The 25,715-nt window shown below is 42.9% G+C and overlaps 1 protein-coding gene across 5 annotated transcripts in view; it reads left to right on the forward strand.

The window, feature by feature from the left end:
* The window catches only part of RTKN (rhotekin), a 244,889-nt gene that overhangs the window by 163,209 nt on the left and 55,965 nt on the right, over window positions 1–25,715 (forward strand). Inside the window, exons 1-2 of one of the 5 annotated variants that reach the window (XM_030190906.1) lie at window positions 9,629–9,633; window positions 12,993–12,997. The exons of 3 other annotated variants lie outside the window; for them this stretch is intronic. Coding sequence is in view for 1 of the 2 variants with exons in the window: in XM_030190905.1 (XP_030046765.1) it covers window positions 5,146–5,169 (24 nt within the window). In the remaining variant the exon portion in view is untranslated. Of the gene's footprint in view, window positions 1–4,994; window positions 5,170–9,628; window positions 9,634–12,992; window positions 12,998–25,715 lie in introns of those variants that run through there. One more of the 5 variants, XM_030190905.1, reaches the window with a different exon arrangement.

The raw sequence follows: 25,715 nt of genomic DNA on the forward strand, positions 1-25,715 counted from the left end.
AGCTGAGTGAAGCACTGCCAAAAAAGATGTTTTTATTATGGGGGGGGGGGGGGGGTGGCAAAAATGGACTTTTTTTTGGATGTGCGCCCATTTTGGCCGTCGTTCCCCCTGCAATAATAAAAACATCTTTTTTGGCAGTTCAGGATGAAGAGGATGTCGGCTGGTGGGGATTGGGGTCCCCCGCCAGCAAAAGCAAAGGTAGGCAGCGAGGGGGGGGGGTCGTCGGTAGGGAGGGTCCAGGACAAATCTACGGGGGCCCAGGGCCCCTCAGGCTCCACATAGCTACGCCACTGCCTTAGGGGCAGGATCACTATGGCTTCACCCCTACAGTAGCCACACCCTTTTACCAGCCATGGCACATATAAATAGGCATCATTGAAAATATTGCACCAGTGTAGGAGAAGAAAAATAACTTGTGATTTTTTTTCCATTATAAATAATTTCTGTAAGCTGTTACAGCTTCAGTATACCCAAAATGACACAAACCAAATTAGCATTCAGACCAGGAATTAGGGGAACAGTCTTTCCAAATCTGAAATACAATATGTTATCAGAATCTCAGAACCTAACAAACAGATCCCTATTCAGACACTTGGCTTTGCAGTCACCCTTTAAGAACAGAGAGAGCTCCTCTTCAAATTCTTCAAAAATGAACCTGAAATCCTAAGAAGCTAGACTCTGCATGCATCACAATACCAGAAACACCAGAAAGAAACATGTTTCCTCCTATACACTGCAAAATAAGACAGCAGATGTAAATTCTGAAATTGGACATATTCCAAACACTAAAATGAATGTTTCTACCTTTGTTTTGTGACTTTGTTTTTCTGATCATGTTGGTCCCAGTCTCTGATTCTGCTTCTCTCTGTCTGTTCTCTTAACTCCATTTCCAGGGCTTCCTTTCCATTTATTTCTTTACTTCCTTTCTTCTTCATTTCTTGCCCTACATCCATAAGTAAAAGCTGGGTCCTCCGCGGACTTGACTGGAGGAGGTATAGAGTGGATCCAGCTTTTGCCTATTTTCTCCATCCATATGCAGTTTTCTCCTCTCTTCCCTTTACCTCATCTGCATCAGTATGCATCTCCTTCCTCTCACTTCCCTCCCCTCCATCCATATGCTTCCTCTCTCTTCCCTTCCCTCCATCCATGTCCAGTATTTTTTTTCTCCCCTTCCATCCATGTCCATCATTTCTCCTCTCTCTCCTCCCCTCCCCTTCATCCGTGTTCATCTCACTTCCTCTCTCTTTCCTCACCTCCATCTCCATGTCCATCTTCTTCCTCTCTCTTCCATTCCCTCCATCCATGTTCATCTCCTTCCTCTGTCTTCCCTCCCTTTCCATCCATGTCCAGCAATTCTGCTCTCTCCCCTGCCGTCCCCTCCTATCCATGCCAATCGATTCTCCAATCTCTCCTGCCCTCCCCTGTCCCCTCCCACCCATGTCTAGCAGTTCTCCTCTGCCCTCCCCTCCCATCTATGTCCAGCAATTCTCCTTTGCCCCCTATCCTCCCGTCCCATCCATGTCCAGCAATTCACCCCAGCTCCCACCTGCCCCCCTTTTCAGCCCCTCGAGTTCCAGCCTTAGCCCCCTTCTGAGCTGCTGCTGGTTCCAGTTTCAACCCCAGCCCCCCTCCCGCGACAGCCCTCTTTTTGTTCCTTCCACCCTGCGTTTAAATCTGTTTTATTTTATCTCAAAGTCAAAGCGGCAGCAGTGAAAGAAGGGGGGGGGGTGTCACGGGAGCTGAGGGTGGGCAGGTGGGGAACGGGGGCTGTGGCTTGTGCTGGAACTGGAACTGTTAGCCACTGGCGGCGGTAAGCATGGCTTGTGGTACCCTCCAGATGTCGTCTCCTCCCTGCCATGCTTACCGGGTTGCGCCAGCCTTGCTAATGGAGAGGGTTTCTGGCGCTCTATTTGGAAGTTTTATTTTTTGGAGCCCTGAAGAGTGGTGGTCATGGGGATAGCTGGCTGCAGTGTTGACTTAAACATGAAGACTAAGGCCAAAAACTCATTACTTGACCAACCATTGAGCAGACTGCTCAAACGTGTGTTTAAAAAAACAATATCAATTAACTTTATAATTTTTCCTCTTGATATCGTATAACAGCATGGGGACGTATTACGGAGGGGTGCAATGGTTTATCTTTGGTTGATCATCATTGTATAAGGAAGACTAAGGGGGGGGAGTGCTAGATTTATAGGTTCCTAAGTTGGGAACTCAGGCTTTACGGTTTGGGGAGGGGTAGGGTTGGGGGGGGCTGACGATTAGATAGGACATTTGGGATTGCAGCGGACTGGACTCATTTCAATATTACACTGTATTTGGCTAAGGGGAGCTAATTGGTGGACGGGTAGAATTTTCTTGGGAATATAAGTGGTCAAGGCTAGTTTCTTCTGGGGGGGGGCTCGTTGGCTGGAACGACACTCTTGGGAGTTGGACATTGGATTTGTTTGTACACATGCACAACTTATTGCCTTGTTATGGTGAATGTAGTAACGTGGAATGTGGGGGGGGGGGGGGTTAATTCACCTATAAACGCTCAAACATTTTACAACATTTACATCGCCATAAAGTAGATATTGCTCTTTCACAGGAGATGCATCTCACTGCCCTGGAACTTGTTAAACTTAAAACTTGGTGGGTGGAAAATGTGTAGCAGCTGCGGCCCAGGGGAAGAACAGAGGTGTAGCTGTTCTTTTTAGGAAAGGGGTGACTGAGCAAATTCAGCCTTTCTCGATTAACCCCTCTGGGCGATACCTCTTAAGTGAGGCGGTCATCTATCTCTAGAAACTTATTAATTATAAAGTCTATGCCCCCTAACCAATACAATCGCAAGTTCTATCAGAAAGTGACTAATCTTTCAGTACAGCATCCTGCCACACCACTTGTACTGGGAGGTGACTCTAATGCTGTTTGGGACCCAATCCTTGACACATCCCTACTAGGGCCCATTACTTCTCATCATGGCTCATAAAGGATTGCCCAACATGTGTCAGTTACTGGATTTAATAGATACCAGGCGGGTTCTCCACCCCCAAGGGAAGGATTATAAATCACCTCTCTCCAGTGCATTCCACACAGGCCTGTATCGATTACTTGTTGATTTCTAGGCAGCAATTTGGGTCGGTAGTGAAGGCAGAAGTTGGACCTTATAACAGATCACGTATGGATGTGGATGGAATGGACTACAGGGTATCCTGCTGGCCAGGGCAGGCGTTGGATATTCCCCTTAGATTTGTATAAAGATCCTGCTTTCCACGAAAGGCTTTTGATTTGCTGGAGGGAATATAAAACCCACAATGCAGAACATGTAGCTGATCCAGTACTTTACTGGGAGGCTGCAAAAGCGGTATTATGGGAGGAAATTTGAGTTACACTCATTTTGCTAAGAAAGCTCAGGATCAGGAGATTTTATGGCTAGGTTCCCAGCTTCGACAAGCACGTCATGCTTTGGTCATACTCATGCGAAGGCACATAAGCAACGTGTGCTGGACCTTCAGGTGGCGTTGAATATACTCCTTCGTCAACGAGCTTTTAAATCCCATGCATACTATTGGTACATGCTATACCGCCATGGTAATAAAGCGGGTGGCTGTTATCTCGCTTAAGACCAAAGGGGGTCGACAAAAAATGTTAACTTTACACGATGATCAGGGTGTCGGTGTTAACACAGATGAAGCTATTTGTCATATTTTCCATAATTATTGTGCACACTTTTATGCTACCCTTCCAAACAAGGGTCTTCCAAAGAACTTAGAAAATGTGACCCTGACTTCTCTGAGTCAGGCAGTTGGAGATTTTCTTAATTTGCCCATAAACGCTGATGAGGTAGCACTGGCTATTGGCCAAAGCTCTCTGCTAAAGGCCCCTGGCATGGATGGCTTTCGAGCTGAGTTTTACAAACTCATGGGAGACAAAGTTATCCTCTTACTTATGGTATCATGAGGGAGGGGAATAGGGGGATCTTAATGACTGTATTGGTTGGAGTTTGTCTTGGGGGGGGGGGAGGGTTCATAAGCATCCAGGCCCCCTTGAGATTCTTTGAAGGGGGGAGTTGGATGGGGGTGGGCGAGGAGAGATAATTGGGGTTAGATTTGTAAAAATCATCTGTTCTTTGTGGATCTGTTTGATGTGTTTTTCTTTAATAAAAAATTGTTTAAAAACATAAATAAAAAAACAACAACAAATGTGTAAGTGCTCATATCTAAGTAAGGTTAAAAGGTTATCTCAGACCGTAAATGTGGGTGACTGGGGATGTGCTTAAAAGGAATTGGTGGAACAGCTCAGCATGGCTAGCCTATCCCATACCCCATTTATCCAGCTGGATGAGGGGCAAAACGTGGATGATAATAATAATACAGTGAATTTGGTTACGTTTAAATGGTTTTGTTTGTTAGCTGTGGCCCATTTACTACACTGCTGTAATATTGTGTTAGTAAAAGCTGTTTCTTTAAATGAATCAAACCTAAGTTATTTAAAAAGGGATGGAGGGGGACGGGTGAGTATGCAGTGCCTACATTACCCATGTTTGCTTAGGAGGACCAGCTGGCCGCTTTGTCAGGTTTGAGTCAGCTGGAGCTGTTAAACTTACCTCTCTGACTTATTTCTTCTGCCCCCCCACCAAACACACACACACACACACTCTCTCTCTCTCTCTCTCATAACTGCGATTTTTTTTTCATCTCCCAATGATGTCACTGTTTCCTAGATGGCTGCATACAATGTAAACTGGCAAAGTGGAGCCAGGAACTGAATTGGAGCTAGCTGAGAAAATGCTTCCCTCTCATCAGTTCCCTCCTTCCTGCAAGTTCCCTGTCTGTCCGTCCATCCCTCCGTCCCCTCTTCCTCTTCTCCTTTCTGGACTGTAGCCAGGGGAGCTCAGCTGTCATTGGCCCTTCTGCTGCTGCTGCCAGGAATCTACTGCAGTCTTTTTTTTTTTTTTTTTTTTGCTAAGTGAATTTCTCAGCCGACTGACTGCAGCGCCAGCTCTGCTGCTACGGCTGTGAAGCCTCCTGTCCCTGCCTGTCCCCCTCCCTCCCCCTTGCTGCACGGATGCCACAGGCAGGGGCAATGGGGAGGTGGGGGTGGGGAAGAGATCTTTAGCCAGAGAGATCCCGACGCCCACTGTGACAGATCAGGGAGCCTGGCATGGACAAGTACAGAAACAGCAAAGTAAGTGCCCTGCAGCTCCTGTGGATTGCTTGAGACCATTCCTGTCTGTCTCTGTGACATGCGTGTGTCTGGAGTCGGCGCCAGTATTGGGAACAACATTTCAATGTGTGCTGCTGAATGACCACAGAGTGTATTTGGGAATATCTCTGCAGCATGCCTTAGTGGAAACCTGTCACTGTGATTTTGTGTGTAAGATTATTGAAAGTGCAAAGCTAAAAGTTTAAAGCAGTGTACTGTGTGACCACTTAAAGTGTATATGTGTGAATGTGGGCCACACGAAGAGGGTCATTTTACAAGGAGTGGACTTGTTTTAGGTGGCAAGAATGCATGACATAGTGATATTTTAATCATTTATGTGTATGTCACTTCTTACAAAATACGGACCAATAAAAAGTACGCGTCTTCTTTGCATGCTGCATACTTTTACTGTGGGCAAGTATATGGGCAGAGCGAAGGCACATGTATGGGGTGAATTATAAGATACTATAATGTGTTCTTCCTAAATGAGATAGATTTACATACCAAGGTGTGAGCAAATCTAAATAAATAAATAATGTAGACCAGGGTTCTTAACACAGTCCTCAGGACACACTCAGCCAGTCAGATTTTCAGGATATCCACAATGAATATGCATGGGATTGATTTGCATTCTCTACCTCCACTCTATGCAAATTTATCTTGCGCATATTCGTTGTGGGTATTCTGAAAACCCTGACTGGCTAGGTGTGTCCTGGGGACTGGGTTTGAGAATCCCTGATCTTGATGCAAACATTTACACCCACCCTAAGGGTGGTGTAAGTCAGTCATGGAGTACCCCCTTACCAGGCGGGTTTTCAGGATATCCTCAATGAATATGCATGGGATTGATTTGCATATACTGCCTCCATTGTATGCAAATTTCTTTCTTTCATATTCATTGTGGATATCCTGAAAATCTGACTGGCAAGGGGGTACTCCAGGACTGACTTGGGAAACACTGGTGTAAGTCAGTGCTTCTCAACCGAGTCCTTAAGGCACACCCAGCCACATCAGCTTTTCAGGATATCCACAATGAATATGCATGAGATAGATTTACATGCACTGCCTCTTTGGTATGTAAATCTATCTCATGCATATTCATTAGGGATATCCTGAAAACCTGATGGGACTTGGTGTGCCTCAAGGAAGGACTGGGTTGATAAGCACTGGTGGATTGTGGCATATATCAAAGTGCATTTTCAGCCAGTTACACTAGTGTTTTATAAAGAAAAGTAGGCGCTCTTTATAAAACAAACTAAATGCGGCAATTGCAGACATGGCAGCCAGATGGGGGACTGTACGTTTCATGACACACAGTAGTGCACACTTTTAGCAAGAGGATGCACTATATAATTCTGTTGCAATCATTTGTGTACCAGCAGACTTATCAAATCTAGTGCTTGGGTTTAGGGATAGCACTGAGAAAAGGGTAACAGAGACACAGGGAATGTCCAAATGCATCTAAAGCTTTTCCCAAGAATATGACTACATCGAGGTTTGATTGAATTGTCCTAAGGGTTAGGCTAAAGTAGAGCGAGTAAAATAGTAAGTGGGTGGATATCGCTGCAGTGCATGCTTCTGTGGCAAACTGGCACTGTTTCAGTGAAACAAAATATGCAGATAGGTAATGATTGTAAGATCTGTCCACTTCTGTTACAGCTCCGCACATCCAAGTTTATCCCAGTTCAACTCAACTACTATTCTGTTTATCACTTATATAGTGCTACAAGAGATAGATAGTGCTGTACAGACACACGTTAAAGAGAGTCTGTTCCTGTGGAGTTTACAGTCTTGTTAAAACTCCCAAACAGCACAGATTAAAAGCTTCAAGAATCTTGCTTATAGAAAAGAAAATGGTTAAAATCAACAAGGTCTTGATCAGAAGGGGTTTATGATTTAAAAAAAAAAAAAGGCTTAAGTGAAGTGGGTTTTCAGTCGAAAATTAAGCTAAGGATCCTCAGTGCTTATCCCATGCTGTTCTGGCCTCCACTGCCTTCCCTGGGAAGCTGTTACACATTTTACTAACCCTTCCTCTGAAGAAATGTTTTGTAATATTACCCTCTGAGTCTACTATTATATTAGTTTTTCTAGAAGCTCCTTTTCACTTCTTTTACATGATTTACACGTTAGATGGTTTGTAATGTCTTCTTGCATTCCTGTTTCCTCTAGGGTGTGCATAAGGCCCTCAGTCTCATTTTGTGTTCATACTCTTTTGGTAAATCACTGTCTTTATGGTTTTATCAGTGCAGTGCCATTGGTAAATCGGTGCTTTTTCAGTGCGATGAGTGAAGCATGTTGCTATTTCAGTCACTTCAGCCATTTGCTGGTGGTAATAATGATGATCTCCAGTGTGTCACTACATTGTAGGGGTGGATTTCCTAGTAGGCATGGTTATCAATAGAAATCAAACAAAATAAAACATGGAAAAGAAAATAAGATGATACTTTTTTATTGGACATAATTTATAGTTCAAATTTGTTTATTGAGGTTTTTATAAAATTATACACAAAAGGAAATGGCTAATATATAATAAGACCTGTGACACCATATCCAGTACAGTTCAAGAGAATACATCGCAAAGGGCAAAGGGCCTTGTGTCTGATAGCCCCTTGCCTATACACTCTTCCTCTGTGAGAACCATCGTTACTTGCACACTGTGCACCTGTACCCGTTATCTACTTACGGGTAGCGTACGAAAATTTTTTTCGCTGTTACTTAGGCTATTTCCATACAAATATACGTATCTACCAGTTTCAATTATGTGCCAGTCTGTGGTACAAAGACTTTAAACATTTTACTATGTCAACCATATCACAAAACAGTCAAAACTCGCCTCCCGCCCAACTAATATATCAGCCCTGCACCCAGTGAGCTGCTAACTGCATAACCAAATGTTCCCCATCCCCCTATTGGACATAATTTAATACATTTCTTGATTAGCTTTCGAAGGTTGCCCTTCAAAATGTATTAAGTTATGTCCAATAAAAAAGGTATCATCTTATTTTGTTTTCCATGTTTTATTTTGTTTGATTTCTATTGATAACCTTTAAGAGTGGACTAACACGGCTACCACACCTCTCTACTAATAGGCATGCTAAGCAACTGCGTAGGGGTGACAGCTCCACCACCAGAATTCTGCTTCAGCGTCTGCCTCTGTTTGGTTTAATATTTTATTTACATAGAACAGACTAAAAATCAGTATGTGGGAATTTCTCCTGGGCTGGTTGAATTGATGATGACAATTTCTGAGACCTCTCTGCCTCCATCCAGGCCATGCTATTTTTCATGGAAGCCAGGGCAACCAGGGCATTAATTCCACTGCCATATATTAGCAGTGATTACTCTGCGCATACTAAGAGCTAGATGGATTAAAGGGTTTTTCCCATTTTTGAGTCTTTGGAATGTGAAAATAAGGGGCAAACAAACAAGTTATTGGACTAATTTAATGTTTCTTTAACAAGCTTTTTAGTTATCCTTTTGTCATCAGGTTATTTAAGAAATAATGCAGCTACACTGAGTTTAAATAGTACACACATCTAGATTATAGATTTTCTGCATATGTTAGTACAGCTGAGTGAAAGGAGGTGGGGCGATAGACGGTGATATCAGACTGTTAACACTTTATTGTGGAGGAGGAGTAGCCTAGTGGTTAGAGCTCTGGGCTTGATATTCAGGGGTGCCCAGTTCAAATCCCACTGCTACTCCTTTTGAACTTGGGCAAGTTACTTAACTCCCTCTAAGAAGCTGAAGATCTAACAACGTTTGTCTATCTTAAATCATATATATTATTAATATATCTCTTATATGCAAAATTACATAAGGAGGAAAAAAAAGACCTCAAATGTCTCTGTGTGGCAGCAAATTATGAAATCTTTATGCCAGTGTATGTCGGACTCCAGTCATATCATTGGTCTAAAAAAAACCTCCTTACAAAATGTTTTATTTTCAGTTTTTTATAATTTTTAAATTTTCTATTATATATCGTGCACTTGATCTTTTATATTCTTCTTACAGTATATTTTTATCTTCTATTTAAATTTACACATTTCTTAATTAAAGCACTTACCTCATCATTCTTTTCGCCAACAGGACTCTCTGTTTCACTTATACTTAAGCTTCCTTAGGGGAGGGACTAAGTGCCATATTTGAAGTCTAGCGCCAGCTTTAAATGAGTAAGTTTGTATAACATTTAGAACAGCTGATATGCATAAGAAATGCACTGATATATTTTATGTTATACCTTTATAGGTCTACTTGATTGATCTTTGCACTTAGTCCCCTGAGGAAGCTTATTTATTTATGTATTTATTTGTTTGTTTATTTATTTATTTATTTATTTATTTATTTATTTGTTACATTTGTATCCCACATTTCTCCACCTATTTGCAGGTTCAGTGTGGCTTACATAGTACTGTAAGGGCTTTCTCCAGCTCCGGTATAGAAACAGTAACAAAATGATGTTGTGATCGAATAAGGTTCATGTGTTACAGACACATTAGAGAGTCGCAGAGAGGAGGAGTTAGGTAGTGAACATTACGAGGTTTGGTTTCGTTGTGTTTCAGGGTTCTGGCATTTATGTTGGATCAGTAGGGTATGCCTTTTTGAACAGGTTGGTTTTTAGTAATTTCCGGAAGTTTAAGTGGTCATACGTTGTTTTCACGGCTTTTGGTAGCGCGTTCCACAGTTGTGAGCTTATGTAGGAGAAGCTGGATGCATAAATTGATTTGTATTTGAGTCCTTTACAGTTTGGGTAGTGGAGATTTAGGTAAGGGAATATTAAAGTGAGGATATTAAAATATGGGTTCTGAACAAGTGAATAAGGGTTAGGAGTTAAAAGCAGCATCAAAAAGGTTTAGAAGCGTTTCCATTAGCTTACTCACCACCGAGGTCAGACTGACAGGTCTGTAATTCCCAACCTCCTCCTTACTTCCACTCTTGTGCAAAGGAACCACATCCGCCCTTCTCCAGGCCACTGGGACCAGTCCAGTTTCTAAGGAAGCATTGAAGAGGTCCGTCAGCGGAGCTGACAACTTCTCCGAGTTCCTAAGCACCCTCGGGTGTATCTCATCAGGCCCCATCGCTCTGTCTACTTTTAGTTTGGCAAGCTCCTTACGAACACAGTCCTCCGTAAACGGGTCTTGGTCTACCATACATCCATCCCCTTTAGCCTTTGTTTTCTGCAGCCCTACCCCCGGTTTTTCATTCGTGAACACAGAGCTAAAATAATCGTTAAGCAGCTCAGCTTTATCATTATTATCTTCCGCATATTTCTCTCCCTCAGCTTTGAGCCTCACAATGCTATTATGGCACTTCCTCTTGTCACTTACATATCTGAAAAAGGTCTTGTCCCCCAATTTTACCGTATAAGCTATCTTTTCCTCCATTTGCCGCTTCGCTTTCCTGATAGCTTTTCCAGCTTCTCTTCACTTATTTAGGTATTCTCTCCTGTCTTCATCTTTCTGAGTCGTCTTATAACGTGCAAAGGCTAGCCTCCTTTCCTTTTTTCTTTTCAGCTACTACATTCGAGTACCAGAGAGGCCTTTTTTTCCTCTTTTATGTAATTTTCTAACATAAAAGTTAGTTGCCTTTAATATAGCTCCTTTCAGTCTTGTCCATTGCTGTTCTACATCCTTCAGCTGTTCCCATCCCGCTAACAGTTCCTTGAGAATTTCCCCCATCCCGGCAAAGTTAGTTCCTTTGAAATCCAGGACCTTCAATCTCGAATGAGCACTCTCTTTTGTTTTAATATTGAACCATACTATACGATGATCACTAGATGCCAAATGGTCCGCCACCTTGATGTCAGAAATGTACTCTCCATTCGCAAGCACCAGGTCCAGAACAGCTCCATCCCGCATCGGTTCCATTACCCACTGCTGGAACAATTCTTCCTGTAGGGAATCTAAGATCTCTTTGCGTATAGACGACCCCGCAGCCGGGACACCCCAATCAACATCCGGCATATTGAAGCCACCTATCAGTAGTACTTCCCCTTTCCTAGCTATCTTGCGGATGTCTTCAATTAAGTCTCTGTCCATTTCCTCCGACTGTGAGGGAGGTCTGTATATCACTCCGATATCACTAATGATGAGGTGTGGGGTTTGAGTGCAATACGCTTTGTCAGTGGTACCCAAACCTGGTCCTGGAGGCACCCCAGCCAATCATATTTTCAGGATATTTATAATGAATATGCATGAGAGAGATTTGCATGCAGTAGAGGTAGTGCATGCAGATATCTCTCATGAATATTCATTGTGGATATCCTGAAAGCCTGACTGGCTGGGGTGCCTCCAGGACCAAGTTTGGGAACCACGGTGCTATGTTAAGGGCAGCTCCATGCACACAGACACTCTGCCTTATTATTTATTTATTTGTTACATTTGTACCCCGCACCTTCCCACTCATAGCAGGTTCAATGCGGCTTACATGGTAGTAAGATTAAAAAGTATAATGGAGAGAATACAGTCTAAGCTTAACAGAGTAAAGGAGATGTGTAGATAGGTAACATTATAAGAGAGAAGGGTATAAGAGGTAGGAGGAGGAGCTAATTTTAGGCTAGATTGAGATAATCAGGTGATAGGGTTGGGTAAACATAGGGAAAAATTGGAGGAGGTGTGGTCTGAAACATTGACATTGTCACAGGGTGAGTTGAAGAATAGGTGGGTACATAAAGTTAGGTCGTGGCGTTTGGATATTACTTGTTGTAAGTTCATTAAAGGAGCAATCCTCCTGTAAGAAATGTTCACTTACTGAACTGTCATTCTCTTTTTTTATTCCTATAATAGTTTTCCCTGTCTATGAAGATTGATGCATGTCTTTAATTTTTGGCTTCTTAGTCTACAGAAAGAATGCTTAGTCCATCTGGCTCTAAACTAATACAGATTAATACTTTCTGTTCAGTCTGTGCACAGCCAGAGAGATGATCTGCATCTTATTTCAAGCCTACAACTGCATCATCAAGGCCTAGGTTACCGATGACAAAGCATAATCTTTTTGACATCAACACTTGACAGAGGACAGAATTGTAAAATCCCCATTGATAAACCTAAGAAAGGCGGTAGGGAGGACCTTTGTTTAGAGATTAGGCAGGGTCTCTGGTCTGTCATCATGTTACAGAAAAGATGAGCAAGTCTGAGGTTTGTTATGATATTTCTCCATATCCAAGTGGATTAACGTGGCAGCCTCAGGCTCTGATGCTCAAACCTCCAACGCTGCTCCGAATAGCGCCATAAAAATACTGTTGGAACAGTGCAGAAAAATAATTCCCTAATGCTCAATGCTAATGAGATGCAAGTATAGATGCACTCATAGCGTTGAGCATTAGGGAGTTTGGCGGAAGGATTGTGCTTGATGCATGTACTCAAGAATTCCGCGTTAAGGTCGGCTTCTGTGCACATGTGCCTAGTAAAACCCAAACATGAAGCTCACATTGGCACTTATTTTCTTCAGCCTAAATATGTGTTTTAAATTTATTTTCTGCTTGGACCCTTTAAATTTAGATGCAGGAAACAGATGCCAATTTGTGGGGTTTGCTGTTAATCACAACCAGAGCTTAAGGGTTTGCACAGGCTTCCTTCTCTTTCCAAGAGCTATCATGGGTAGAGGTGAATCGCTTGTTTACTCTTTCCAAAAATACTAGGACTAGGGGGCATGTGATGAAGCTACAAAGTAATAAATTTAAAACGAATTGGAGAAATGTTTTCTTCATTCAACGTGTAATTAACCTCTGGAATTCGTTGCCAGAGAATGTGGTAAAAACGATTAGTATAGCAGGGTTTAAAAATGGTTTGCATGGCCTCCTAAAGGAAAAGTCCATAGACCATTATTAAAATGGACTTCGGGAAAATCCACTGCTTATAAGCAGCATAAAATGTATTGTACTTTTTTGTGATCTTGCCAGGTACATATGAGCTGGATTGGCCACTGTTAGAAACAGGATGCTGGGCTTGATCTACCTTTGGTTTGTTCCAGTATGGCACTACTTGTGTACTTATGTACTTAAACCTGAAGATTTTGCAGAAAGAATCACGAGAGAAGCATGGGGATCATGGAAAATCCTCTTTTTCAATACCCTAACGCCTGCTCCGACCAGGTGTTATTTTTTACAGTGGTAAGGCAGTTTTGTTTAGGGTGCTCTTTTTTTAGCATTGGGGAGGAATACAAAATGACCTCATTAACATGATCTTGACTGTATTTGCATGCTATTTGCGCTAAAGTCTGGCTCACTTGTTTGCCACGCTAGACCCTCTACGCAGGTAAATGCGGGCGCTGGTACGGCACTAATGGTCTCTAGCGCCCGCATTTATTTGTGAGCATCGGGCTACCTGTTCTTTGCTCATGTTGGAGATAATGAGGGGAGAGCAGGGATCTCAAGTTTGTCACCTAGTGGGAAGGTGTAGTGCAATTGAAGAGCTTATTTCCAAAACTATCCAACTAATATGCAACTAATGTGGACTTAGCAGGTTTTGACAATAAGCCCTTCTATTGTTAAACCAGTGAACTGCCAATCAGGAGAAGACCAAATGATTGTACCACAGGGTGCTTTGATATACTCTGCAAGGTATCACTATAGCTGCCAACTTTCTAATTCTAGTAGGGACATTTAGACCAATCCTGGTTTACAGCACGCATCCCCACTGCATTGTGGAATATGTGGTCCATGATTCCATCCATTGACATTGGTGCCACTGGTCCCAGAGTGCATCATGATAAAGTCGTCAGAAGTCCTTGACGGATCAAAAATGTGTTTACAGAGACTGGATATGTTGACATTAATGTTTAGATCCTAATATTAAGAATGTTGTTTGCTTTCTAACTTGTCTCTGAAAGTTGCAGTGTAGATTATAGGACAACGTAGCCAACCATCTCTTCTAGTAGCCAAAAGAATTTTGAAGTTGTCAAGAGCAGGATTTCTTCTAGCTTGTTATGAAGGTATGGGGGAGGTCTCTAGTTGGCATTCATTTTTTCCTGAAGTAGAGATAGTCTTGTGTTGGGTGAAGCCTTTCAGAGAGTGTATTCCAGAGTGTGGGGCTTCCTTGGGAAAAGCTTATTGGCAGGTGTCATATTGTATGATGTCTTATGAAGAGGGTATGGTTAGGGATACTCCTTGGGAGAACCTTAGTGATCTTGGAGGTGTGCAGAGCAGGGGCGTGCCAGACACCCAATTTTGGGTGGGCCTGGGCCCAAGGTGGGTGGGCAGAACTGTGCCTTCACCCCAAAGGCGATTCGGTCTCTCCCGCCTGCTCGCATGCCATACACTCTCTCGCCCCGCGTACCTTTTAAATACTAGATCTTCGCTGGCAGCAAGTACCCACTAATACACATTGCTCATGCTGGCCCTACAGTGCAACTTCCTGTTTCTGCTTAGGTGGGAGTACGTCAGAGAGAAGGCTGTGGGACCGGCACGAGTAGTGTATATCAGTGGCTGCTTGCTGCCAGTGAAGATCTGCTATTTAAAATGTACGCAGGAGGGAGAGTTGGGAGTTTTCAGCTGGTGGGGCTTGGCCATCCCTGCCAGCCACATGATAGCTGTACTGCTACTGTGTGGGCTTGAGCCCATCTGTGGTGTAGCCACGGTGCAGAGGGAGATACTGTTTTTCAAGTACTCTGGCCCGTTTCCTTTCATGGCCTTGAAAATTGGTCTGGGGTGGTAATCATCTCTATCCCTTTTAATGCTGTACCACAGGGTGCTTCGATATACTCTACTAGGTGGAAAGAAGAGCAAATGACAGCCAGCATGGTTAAAAGGTAAAGTGAAAGAGGCTAGTAGAACCAAAAGAACATCCTTCAAACAATGGAAAAAGAATCCAAATGAAGAAGAAAAGAAGCAACAGAAGCACTGGCAAGCTAGATGCAAAACATTGATAAAGAAGGCTAAAAGAATATGAAGAAAATCTTGCCACTGAGACAAAACCCCATACTAACAACTTTTTCAGGTACATCAGAAGCAGAAAGGCTGTGAGGGAATCTGTGGGGCCGTTTGATCATGAAGGAGCGAAAGGGGCACTCAGGGAGGACAAGGCCATAGCAGAGACATTGAATGAATTCTTTGCTTCAATCTTTTTGGAAGAAGATGTAAGAGATCTACCTGTATCAGAAATGGTTTTCAAGGGTGACAATGCGGAGGAACAAAGAAATCTCAGTGAACCTAGAAGACATACAGAGCCAAATCGACAAGTTAAAGAGTGATAAATCACCTGGACTAGATGGTATACACCTCAGGGTACTGAAAGAACTCAACCATGAAATAACTGTTCTGCTCCTAGTAATCTGTAACCTGTGGTTAAAATCGTCCATAGTACCTGAAGATTGGAGGGTGGTCAATGTAACGCCAATTTTTAAAAAGGGTTCCAGGGGTGATTCGGGAAATTACAAACCAGTAAGCCTGACTTCAGTGCTGGGCAAAATAGTGGAAACTATTATAAAGTATAAAATTATGGAACACATGTAGACAAACATGGTTTAATGGGACAGAGTCAGCATGGATTCGGCCAAGAGAAGTTTTGTCTCATCAACTTGCTTCATTTCTTTGAAGGGGTCAAAAAAACATGTGGATAAAGGTAGGCTGGTTGTATCTAGATTTTCAGAAAGCATTTGACAAAGTTCCTCATGAGAGATGCCTGAGAAAATTAAAAAGTCATGGGATAGGAGGCAATGTACTGGTGTGGATTAGGAATTAGTTACTGGATAGAAAACAGAGGGTAGGGTTAAATGGCCATTTTTCTCGGTGGAGGAATGTGAATAGTGGAGTACTGTAGTGATCTGTACTGGGACCAGTGCTATTTAACATATTTATAAATGATCTGGAAATTGGAACGACAAGTGAGGTGATTAAATTTGCATATGAGTCAACATTATTCAAAGTTGTCAAAACACATGCGAACTGTGAAAAAGCAAGGATAGGAAACTGGAAGACTGGGCATCCAAATGGCAGATGAAATATAATGTGGAGAAATGCAAAGTGATGTACATTGGGAAGAATAACCCAAATCATAGTTGCCTGATGCTAGGGTCCACCTTAGGAGTCAGCACCCAAGAAAAAGATCTAGGTGTCATTGTAGACAATATGCTGAAATCTCCTGCCTAGTTTGCAACAGCGGCCAAAAAAGCAAACAGGATGCTAGGAATTATTAGGAAAGGGCTAGTAAATAAGACCGCAAGTATTGCTCCATGTTGCGACCTCAACTTGAGTATTGCATTCAGTTCTGGTTGCCATATCTCAAAAAAGATACAGCGGAATTAGAAAAGGTTGAAAGAAGATCAAGCAAAATGATAAAGAGGGTGGAATTCCTCTCATATGAGGAAAGCCTAAAGAGGTTAGGGCTCTTCAGGTTGGAAAAGAGACGGCTGAGGAGGGGGTTTGATTGAGGTCTAGAAAATCCTGTGTAGAACAGGTAAAAGTGAATCAATTTTTCACTCTTTGAAAAAGTAGAGAGACCAGAGGACACTCAATGAAATTACATGGAAATACTTTAAAAAACATATAGGAGGAAATATGTTTTCACTCAAAGAATTGTTAAGCTCTGGAACTCATTGCCAGAGGATGAGGTAACAGTGGTTAGCACATCTGGGTTTTTAAGAAGTTTGGACAAATTCCTGGAGGAAAAGTCCATATTCTGCTATTGAGATAGATATGGGGGAAGCCATTGCTTGCCCTAGGATTGGTAGCATGGAATGTTGCTGTTTGGGGTTCTGCCAGGTACTGTACTTATGACTTGGATTGGCCGGCTAAATGGACCATTGGTCTGACCCATTATGGCTATTCTTATGTTCTTATGTTTTGTGTTTTCTGGGTGAGAATGTGGCTGTACTTGGTGCTGGTTTCATGAGTCTCAAAATTGACATAGCCATGCCTATTGGGTCTTTAGGTTTGTTTGTTTGTTTGTTTGTTTGTTTGTTTGTTTTAATAGATGGTGTCAGTATAAGTTTGATGCTAGCTACTATTATCAAATTATCACAAAAATCCATTGTAGGTCTACGTACAAGTATCAGAAACAATACTCACGTCACAATCCCGGTATTCTTTGAGCAGTTCTTAATGTTTCAAGGAATGATCATATGGCTCAGTTTGGGGTACTACAGTCTTTGCTACCCCCCTGCTTCAAATATAATCATATATGCTATGCAGCCAATTAAAAAAATCTTTATGTGCAATTAAACTTATGAAAAATGCCAATTTCTCTTCATACATTGGGCATGTAGTTTATACACTTCCTCCCTATCAGAGAGTCCATGCTAAGGCATTAGGAGAGATATGTGAGCCCCTCTCCTTAATGATAGGCCTGTGAAAGCCTATAGCTGTGCTGGCCTTTGGCTGATGTGAGAGGGCTGAGAGTTGGTAGGCCTACTTCAGTTGAGGACAGGGAAGAAACCCCTGCTTGCCTGTGTACAGTCTAGGGTCAAGCTCTTCTTGACCTAACATTTTGCCCCCTCCCTCAATTTCTCCCTTCCTTCCTTATACTCTTGGGAGCTAGCAAGAGCTGTTGTCCTTGAGACACCAACCTTACTAGAAGAGCCTCCAGCAAATGCACAGGGTTCGGTGTTAGACATAGTGGGGTACATGGCAGAAGGTTAGGTGGGCCCAGTCAGACCCAGGTGCCCCAAAGCTCTGGTTATATGACATCACTTAGCTTCACCATGGGGACCGTAGGCAATTGCCCTGCTTGCTCCCTACTTGAACCCTGGTGAGAGGGGGCACTGTGAATGAAAGCTGGATGTTCAAAGCCTAAACCTTGGTATTCTTTCTGTGCTGAGTGATGCTGGTTGACAGAGAGAACCAGCAAGTGAGTTTTTGCTGAGTAACTTCCCTGCCCAGCAGCACCCATGACTTCTGATGAAAGGGGAAGAATTTATGAATGAGAGAGGAAGAGAAGATAAAACACAGACCCTGGAGGCTGGCCGGTTGCCTAGCAACTGGTTTTGCCTAGGCCTTTTTTCCGCCTGTTTATTTTTCCACACAGCAAGAGAAGGTTTGAATGAAGAGAGTCCCTCCCACATTCTTTAATTCTATTTTTTTCTCTTTATATTTAAACATCATATTTGTCTCCGTCCTCACAGGGAAGTGATGTGCCAGATGCAGCGTTCATCTGCTGCTATAATGAGGGGCCCAGGATTCAGTATGTTTCAGTTAACATCTCCGAGCAGCTCAGCTTAGGCAGGAAGTCTATGCTTTAGCCAGCTGCTGGCACTCCCACACTGATTTTGATACCATGATCTCAAAGACTGCTCCCCCTTTCCATACAGGTGGAAAAGAGAGCAGGCTCTGTTATCCTATTCTCCCTATGAGTGGAGCAGTGCCCTGGAATGACATGTAGTGAAAAATGATGCAGACGTTTTCCCTCCTCACTTTTCAGTTACAATATTATCTTTGGAAAGGCTTTATATAGCCTGACAGCATGTGCTGTGCTGTACAAGGTAATTAAGTGCAGGCATTTCCAGGGAATACAGTGAACATGTACCACAGGTCTGACTGTGAAAATTTGTGGCAGTCTGTCCCTGGAAATAAAGGTCAGTAAACATAAAAATATTTTTAAAAAATGTAAGGTGGTACCTTTTTATTATACTAAATACATTTCTTGAGTAACGTTAGGGAGCTATCCACTGCCTTCCTCAAGTCCAAACAGAATGAGCAAATCAGAGCAAAAGATGATGTTGCCTGAAGTGAAACTGCTGCTGGAATCTAGCTTACATTACAATGGGAGTAGGAAAGGGGTTGATGTGTTAAAGCAGGTGGTCCCAAATGTTAAATGCAGAGCACCATGTATCACACTTCAATTGAGAAAAGGTGGGGATGCTGGGGGATCCCCTTCAGAACTTGCAGAGGGAGAGGTGAGGACATTTCTAGCCTTTTAGCTTATTTGAAATGTTCCTGCCACATCCTTGGGAATCCTGTCCCTCTTTTCCTCCATCTGTCCCCTGGTGGCAATGGAAGGTGATACAGGTGTGTAGGTTTGAGGGTGATACATGCCCTCTCTCTCATCCACCTGCCCTTCTTGCAGAGCTGCCAAGGGGTCCCAATTTTTGAGAGGGAGATTTTAGTATATGCCCCCAGCCCCGCCCCACTCTGCCTTGGCTCTGCTCACTACCTCATGGCCACATCTCAATCCCACGGCCATTCCAGAAAATATTTTATTCACACCAGTGACAGCAGGGATAGGCAAGAGGGAGTGTTTCAGTTCACTCTCTTACACCCCCTTTTCTTCGGTTTCTCTTCTCTCTTCCCTCTTCCAAGGGTTTCCTGTCCATTTATCATTTTTCTCTCTCCTTTTTCTTTGTTTTCTTCAATTTATTTCTCTGCCTCTGTGTCCAGATTTAATTCATTCTTACTATCCAGTCTTTAATGTCCCTCTTTTTACTTCATCAGCCTATGGCTTTTTATCTTTTCTCCCCATGCCCCTTCCTCTTATTCTCCAGTCTTTCACTAACTCTATCTACTCTCCCCCTTTCCATCCAGCATCTTCCCTTCTTTCTCTCCCTATCCTTCCATCCAGCATCTTACCTCTTTCTCTCGCCATCCTTCCTTCCACCCATCTACCCTCTTTCATGATCCTTTCATCCAGTGTCTCTCTCACTACCCTCTCTCCCGATCTTCTATCCAGTGTCTCTCTCTCTCTCTCTCTCTCTCTCTCTCTCCCCCTTCCATCCAGTGTCTCTCTCTATCCTTTCTCATTCATCATGTCCTCTCTCTCCACATCCTTCCAGTGTCTCTCACTACCCTTCCATCCAGCATCTTCCCTTTTTATGCTCCCATCCTTCTAGCGTCTTCCCCCTTTCACCCCATCCTTCTCACTAGCTGCTTCTCTCCAGCCCTTTTCCATGTCCCGTTTCTCCCCCATCTTTCCACTCCTCTCTCTCTCTGTACCCCTCTTCCATCCAGTGTTTCCACTTTCTCCCCTCTCTCAACCCCTCCCCCTGCTTTCCTTTTCACTTAACCCCTCTCTGTTCTTCCTCTCCCTCACTCACCCCCATTTCCTCTTACTTGGGCATCAACATCATCATCACCTCACTGGTGAGGCCTGGTAAAACTTGCAACTTCCTCTGTATTCTGGCCTGTGGGCCATAGTTAAGAGGATCCTGGTGTGAGACTGATGAGAAGAACTTGGAGAGACAATGGAATCGTACTTATCTAATGGCGAGTTAAAGAACACAAGTCTTGGTTGTCCTGTTTGGTTAATTTTTAAGTTTGGTCAATTGATTTCAACTGTGTTGCATTCCTGGATTGCTCTGAATTTAGTATCCTGATCATAAGATACCTGATTTACTGGTCTGATCCCAAAAACTGTTCCCCCAAGAAGGTGGTGTCTTGCTCCTCTTTGTGGTGTGTAATCTTGTGTCTGTGTGAGGTTATTCTTGGCTTTGCATTGTGGCCTGATTTGCCAGTGTAATGTTCCCTCTTCTCCTTTCCTTTTTCCACCACCAATGTTTAGATGGTACAAGAGTAGATGATATACCTGTTGGACCACATGAGAAATAAAATTATGACAAAGGCAGAATCTATTGACTGGATCACACAGCAATGAACACGGGAGATAAGAATTCCTTTTGCACTCCTTTTCTCACTGCTAAGTAACTGAGCTAGTAACTTAATCCCCCTGCACTTAACCTCTCCTTCCTCAAGTCTTTTATTTTCTGTCTTGGCCCACTGTCTCATGACTTGTAGATCCAGGATGGAATAGTGTGTGCACAAATGATCATGAAAGCACTTTTGAAAGCTGTATATGTGGGCAGAAGGCATCATAATCCTCTTTCTTGAAACTGTTCTCAGTCCGTGTGGCTGAAAGTCTGTTCCACAGTGTGGAGACTTTGAGCCATGTTGACAGGAGGCATTCCAAGGGGCAAAAAGTACATGCCTGGTGGCATTTAAAAAAAAATGTTCTAAATGTATTTCTCTAGCAAAAGTCTACCTGCATAAAAAGTACCCCACAACAAGTTTCAAAGGTAAAGCACACATGTAGTGTTGTAAAGACTCCCGAAAAATGAGAGGACCAGTCTGCACAATAGAACAAAATACCACAAGGATGCAGGAGTCCAAAGTGGTTGCAAAACTTTTTATTGTAGTATCCAGTCATCAGTCACAGTGCTGCGGCACAGCTGTGTTTCAGCGTGACACGTCAGCATCAGGGGTTTAGGACTGTTTTTTTAAATAATATTCTTTATATGTTCTAATTGTGTTTTAAACTGTTGTAGACCCCTGACACCAGCGGGTCATACTGAAACCATGGCTATGTCAGGGCACTCTGATGATTGGATATAGCAATACATGTTTACAGTCTCAGTTCAGTTTTATTTAATATACCACTAATAAACAATTGTCTCAGTGGTTTACAAATCAAATGTTATTAGGGTTGGAGTGGGAGGATAGAAATATTTTAATAGTTAAAAAAATCTTGATATACCACCTTTCTTAATCAAAATGGTTTACAATAAGTACTTTAGATATAGAAAAAAAATGCCATAAAAAAACAGGAAAGACTCATTCATCCAGACCTTCCACAAAGATATTACTTAAATCACACTTTAACAAACCAATTAAAATATGATAAATACTATAATAACAATTCTTTAAATCCTGTAAAATCTGCAGATTTTCTGAGACCTCCGTCAAAAGCATCCAAATGCCTTCTGAAATAAATACATTTCTAAACATACCTTAAATTGCAAAAATGATTTTTCTTCTCTCAGCTCCAAAAGAAGATGAGTACACAATACAGGAGTGCACCAGAAAAATACACATTCCCTAGTCATAGTCAACCAGGAGGTGAGTGGGATTACATGGGAAAATTAATACAAATCTAAATAAGGATTAAGATATAATTATACTCATTTGATTAACCAGGGAGGGACACAGAAGTTAGGGAGGGACGTGAAAAGAATCAAAAGGACAGTGGAAGGGTAACTCTCGCTAAAAAAGGGTAGCGAAGGGACAGGGGAAGGCTAACATCAGCATCTAGAGTTAGGGGCAAATGTTGTTGAGAAAAAGTGGGCTTTAAGGATGGCTAACCCTTAGGAATGCAACAACAGAGGAGTAGCGTGATCAGCAGGACTCTTCCAAAAAGCCAAGAAGACGTAGTGTAGAAAAATATTCTTTAATTGTAAATAAAATGGGACTCAACACGGCACTGTGTTTCGGCAACAATGCCTGCTTCAAGGGGTCTGTGTATAAAATAGTAGCTTGAAGTTAAAACTGGAGGATTATGCATGGAAGAACATACTAAATCAAGTCTTTAGAAAGACTGGTGACTGGTGGACATAAATGATGCAGTGCAGAAAAGATAACTTTAAGTCGATGAGCGGTAGGTGAACGCCAAACTGAGTTCTGCTATGAAAGTACAGTTTGTAAGTGAAGAGGGATGTTATTCCATAAAGTAGAAGAAACAATTGAAAATGAAGTGGTCCTTGCAGAGTGTGAGTTGGACTCCTGAGTCCTTTGCTCTTCTGGCCATCACCATTCCCTTGTAGTAAATAATATGCGTCATCTTGCTTCCAAGGCGATCACTTTGAAAATAATCTCCAGTTCACTTTAATGTTGCCCCTGTCACCTACAGAAGATCGCTATGTGCATTAGAAACATAGCCAGAGCTAAGAGGGGGTTTTTTTGTTTTTGTTTTTTTGCATAGAAAATCAATTGAGTATATGTTTTATGGGAAAATATTATTTTGGTTTCTAACTTTTTATAGTTACAGTGGTGGAAATAAGTATTTGATCCCTTGCTGATTTTGTAAGTTTGCCCACTGACAAAGACATGAGCAGCCCATAATTGAAGGGTAGGTTATTGGTAACAGTGAGAGATAGCACATCACAAATTAAATCCGGAAAATCACATTGTGGAAAGTATATGAATTTATTTGCATTCTGCAGAGGGAAATAAGTATTTAATCCCTCTGGCAAACAAGACCTAATACTTGGTGGCAAAACCCTTGTTGGCAAGCACAGCGGTCAGACGTCTTCTGTAGTTGATGATGAGGTTTGCACACATGTCAGGAGGAATTTTGGTCCACTCCTCTTTGCAGATCATCTCTAAATCATTAAGAGTTCTGGGCTGTCGCTTGGCAACTCGCAGCTTCAGCTCCCTCCATAAGTTTTCAATGGGATTAAGGTCTGGTGACTGGCTAGGCCACTCCATGACCCTAATGTGCTTCTTCCTGAGCCACTCCTTTGTTGCCTTGGCTGTATGTTTTGGGTCATTGTCGTGCTGGAAGACCCAGCCACGACCCATTTTTAAGGCCCTGGCGGAGGGAAGGAGGTTGTCACTCAGAATTGTACGGTACATGGCCCCATCCATTCTCCCATTGATGCGGTGAAGTAGTCCTGTGCCCTTAGCAGAGAAACACCCCCAAAACATAACATTTCCACCTCCATGCTTGACAGTGGGGACGGTGTTCTTTGGGTCATAGGCAGCATTTCTCTTCCTCCAAACACGGCGAGTTGAGTTCATGCCAAAGAGCTCAATTTTTGTCTCATCTGACCACAGCACCTTCTCCCAATCACTCTCGGCATCATCCAGGTGTTCACTGGCAAACTTCAGACGGGCCGTCACATGTGCCTTCTGGAGCAGGGGGACCTTGCGGGCACTGCAGGATTGCAATCCGTTATGTCGTAATGTGTTACCAATGGTTTTCGTGGTGACAGTGGTCCCAGCTGCCTTGAGATCATTGACAAGTTCCCCCCTTGTAGTTGTAGGCTGATTTCTAACCTTCCTCATGATCAAGGATACCCCACGAGGTGAGATTTTGCGTGGAGCCCCAGATCTTTGTCGATTGACAGTCATTTTGTACTTCTTCCATTTTCTTACTATGGCACCAACAGTTGTCTCCTTCTCGCCCAGCGTCTTACTGATGGTTTTGTAGCCCATTCCAGCCTTGTGCAGGTGTATGATCTTGTCCCTGACATCCTTAGACAGCTCCTTGCTCTTGGCCATTTTGTAGAGGTTAGAGTCTGACTGATTCACTGAGTCTGTGGACAGGTGTCTTTCATACAGGTGACCATTGCCGACAGCTGTCTGTCATGCAGGTAACGAGTTGATTTGGAGCATCTACCTGGTCTGTAGGGGCCAGATCTCTTACTGATTGGTGGGGGATCAAATACTTATTTCCCTCTGCAGAATGCAAATAAATTCATATACAGTACTTTCCACAATGTGATTTTCCGGATTTAATTTGTGATGTGCTATCTCTCACTGTTACCAATAACCTACCCTTCAATTATGGGCTGCTCATGTCTTTGTCAGTGGGCAAACTTACAAAATCAGCAAGGGATCAAATACTTATTTCCACCACTGTACATATATCCTGAAATTTTGGTTGCTATAGGCTGACTAGTTCAGGGGCTATGTACCTAGATAAGAGGGTCAGATAGACAAAGCAAATGCATATATGAATTTTATTTTAAAAAGTTAAAGAGGTCTGTGGATAATAATCCTAGGTCATTGAACCTGAGGAGATGGAAAGAGCCAAAACCTCTCGTGTGGTCAAAGGAGAAGGAAAACAGATTTGGGGGTTTGAGGCAGATAGGATAAGAGAGATGGTAGGCTGGCCCTCATTAGGATCAGAGGAAGTAGAACTGAATGTGTTTTGGAATGAGAGAAGCAGTTTATCAGTGAACAAGAAGAGTACATTTAGGGGCTATTTTACTAAGCTGCACTATGACTAGCACGAGGGTTCCCCGTGCACTGAGGCACTTTTAGCACAGCTGTAAAATGGCTGATTTTTCATTTTCTGTGTTAATAGCCATGCACTGATTTCCCCATTAGTGTATGAGCCCTTACTGACACCTATTTTGTAGGCGGAAAAGGCTCATGCGCTAACCGTGCACTAATCAGTTGACATGTCTCACAAAGCCTCCACTTGAAGTCTTGGCAGCAATTTTCAAGAAGCGGCAGTAGCAGGGAGGTATCAGCGGGCGGGAAAGAGTGGAGTTTTTTCCTGCCCCAAAGAGGCCACTAGACCACTAGGGTGCATTATGGTAGGCTGGACTGGGGGGGGGGGGGAGGGAGGCAAGCCCGTCCGCCCACCCACCCACCTGCCAGCCCGGAAAAGGGCTGGCTGGAAACAAACGGTCTGGTTCCCTGACAGTCCCCTGAAAAGGAGGACATGTCCGGGGAAATCCAAACGTAGGTAACCCTATGCACAAACAAAGCAGGAATATGGAAAATAAGCACCTACTTTCAGTCTGCATATAGGCATTCTTGGGGGTGTTTTTTAGACGGAGTAGAGGCAAAATTATAATGTACACACATTTTGTAAAACATAGGTACGTACATAGAGCACACACACCCCTTTATTTGAACTTCAGAGCTGCTGTGGATGTGCATTGCCATGGGCACATTGTTGGGGCTGGTTCAGGGAACCTAGTCAATAAATCAACATGGGTACCTTTTGTTGTCTTTATAAAATAGCATCTTTTTGGACTTCTCACATTAGCATCCTCTTGTACAATTGCCCCCTCTATGCTGAATGGTGTTATTTTCTGACCAGAGTTGTGGAGTCAGTACACCAAACTGTTGACTCCAGCTCCTCTATTTTTCTACTGTC

Source organism: Microcaecilia unicolor, chromosome 2 (assembly GCF_901765095.1).
Source record: "Microcaecilia unicolor chromosome 2, aMicUni1.1, whole genome shotgun sequence".
NCBI classification, from domain to species: domain Eukaryota; kingdom Metazoa; phylum Chordata; class Amphibia; order Gymnophiona; family Siphonopidae; genus Microcaecilia; species Microcaecilia unicolor.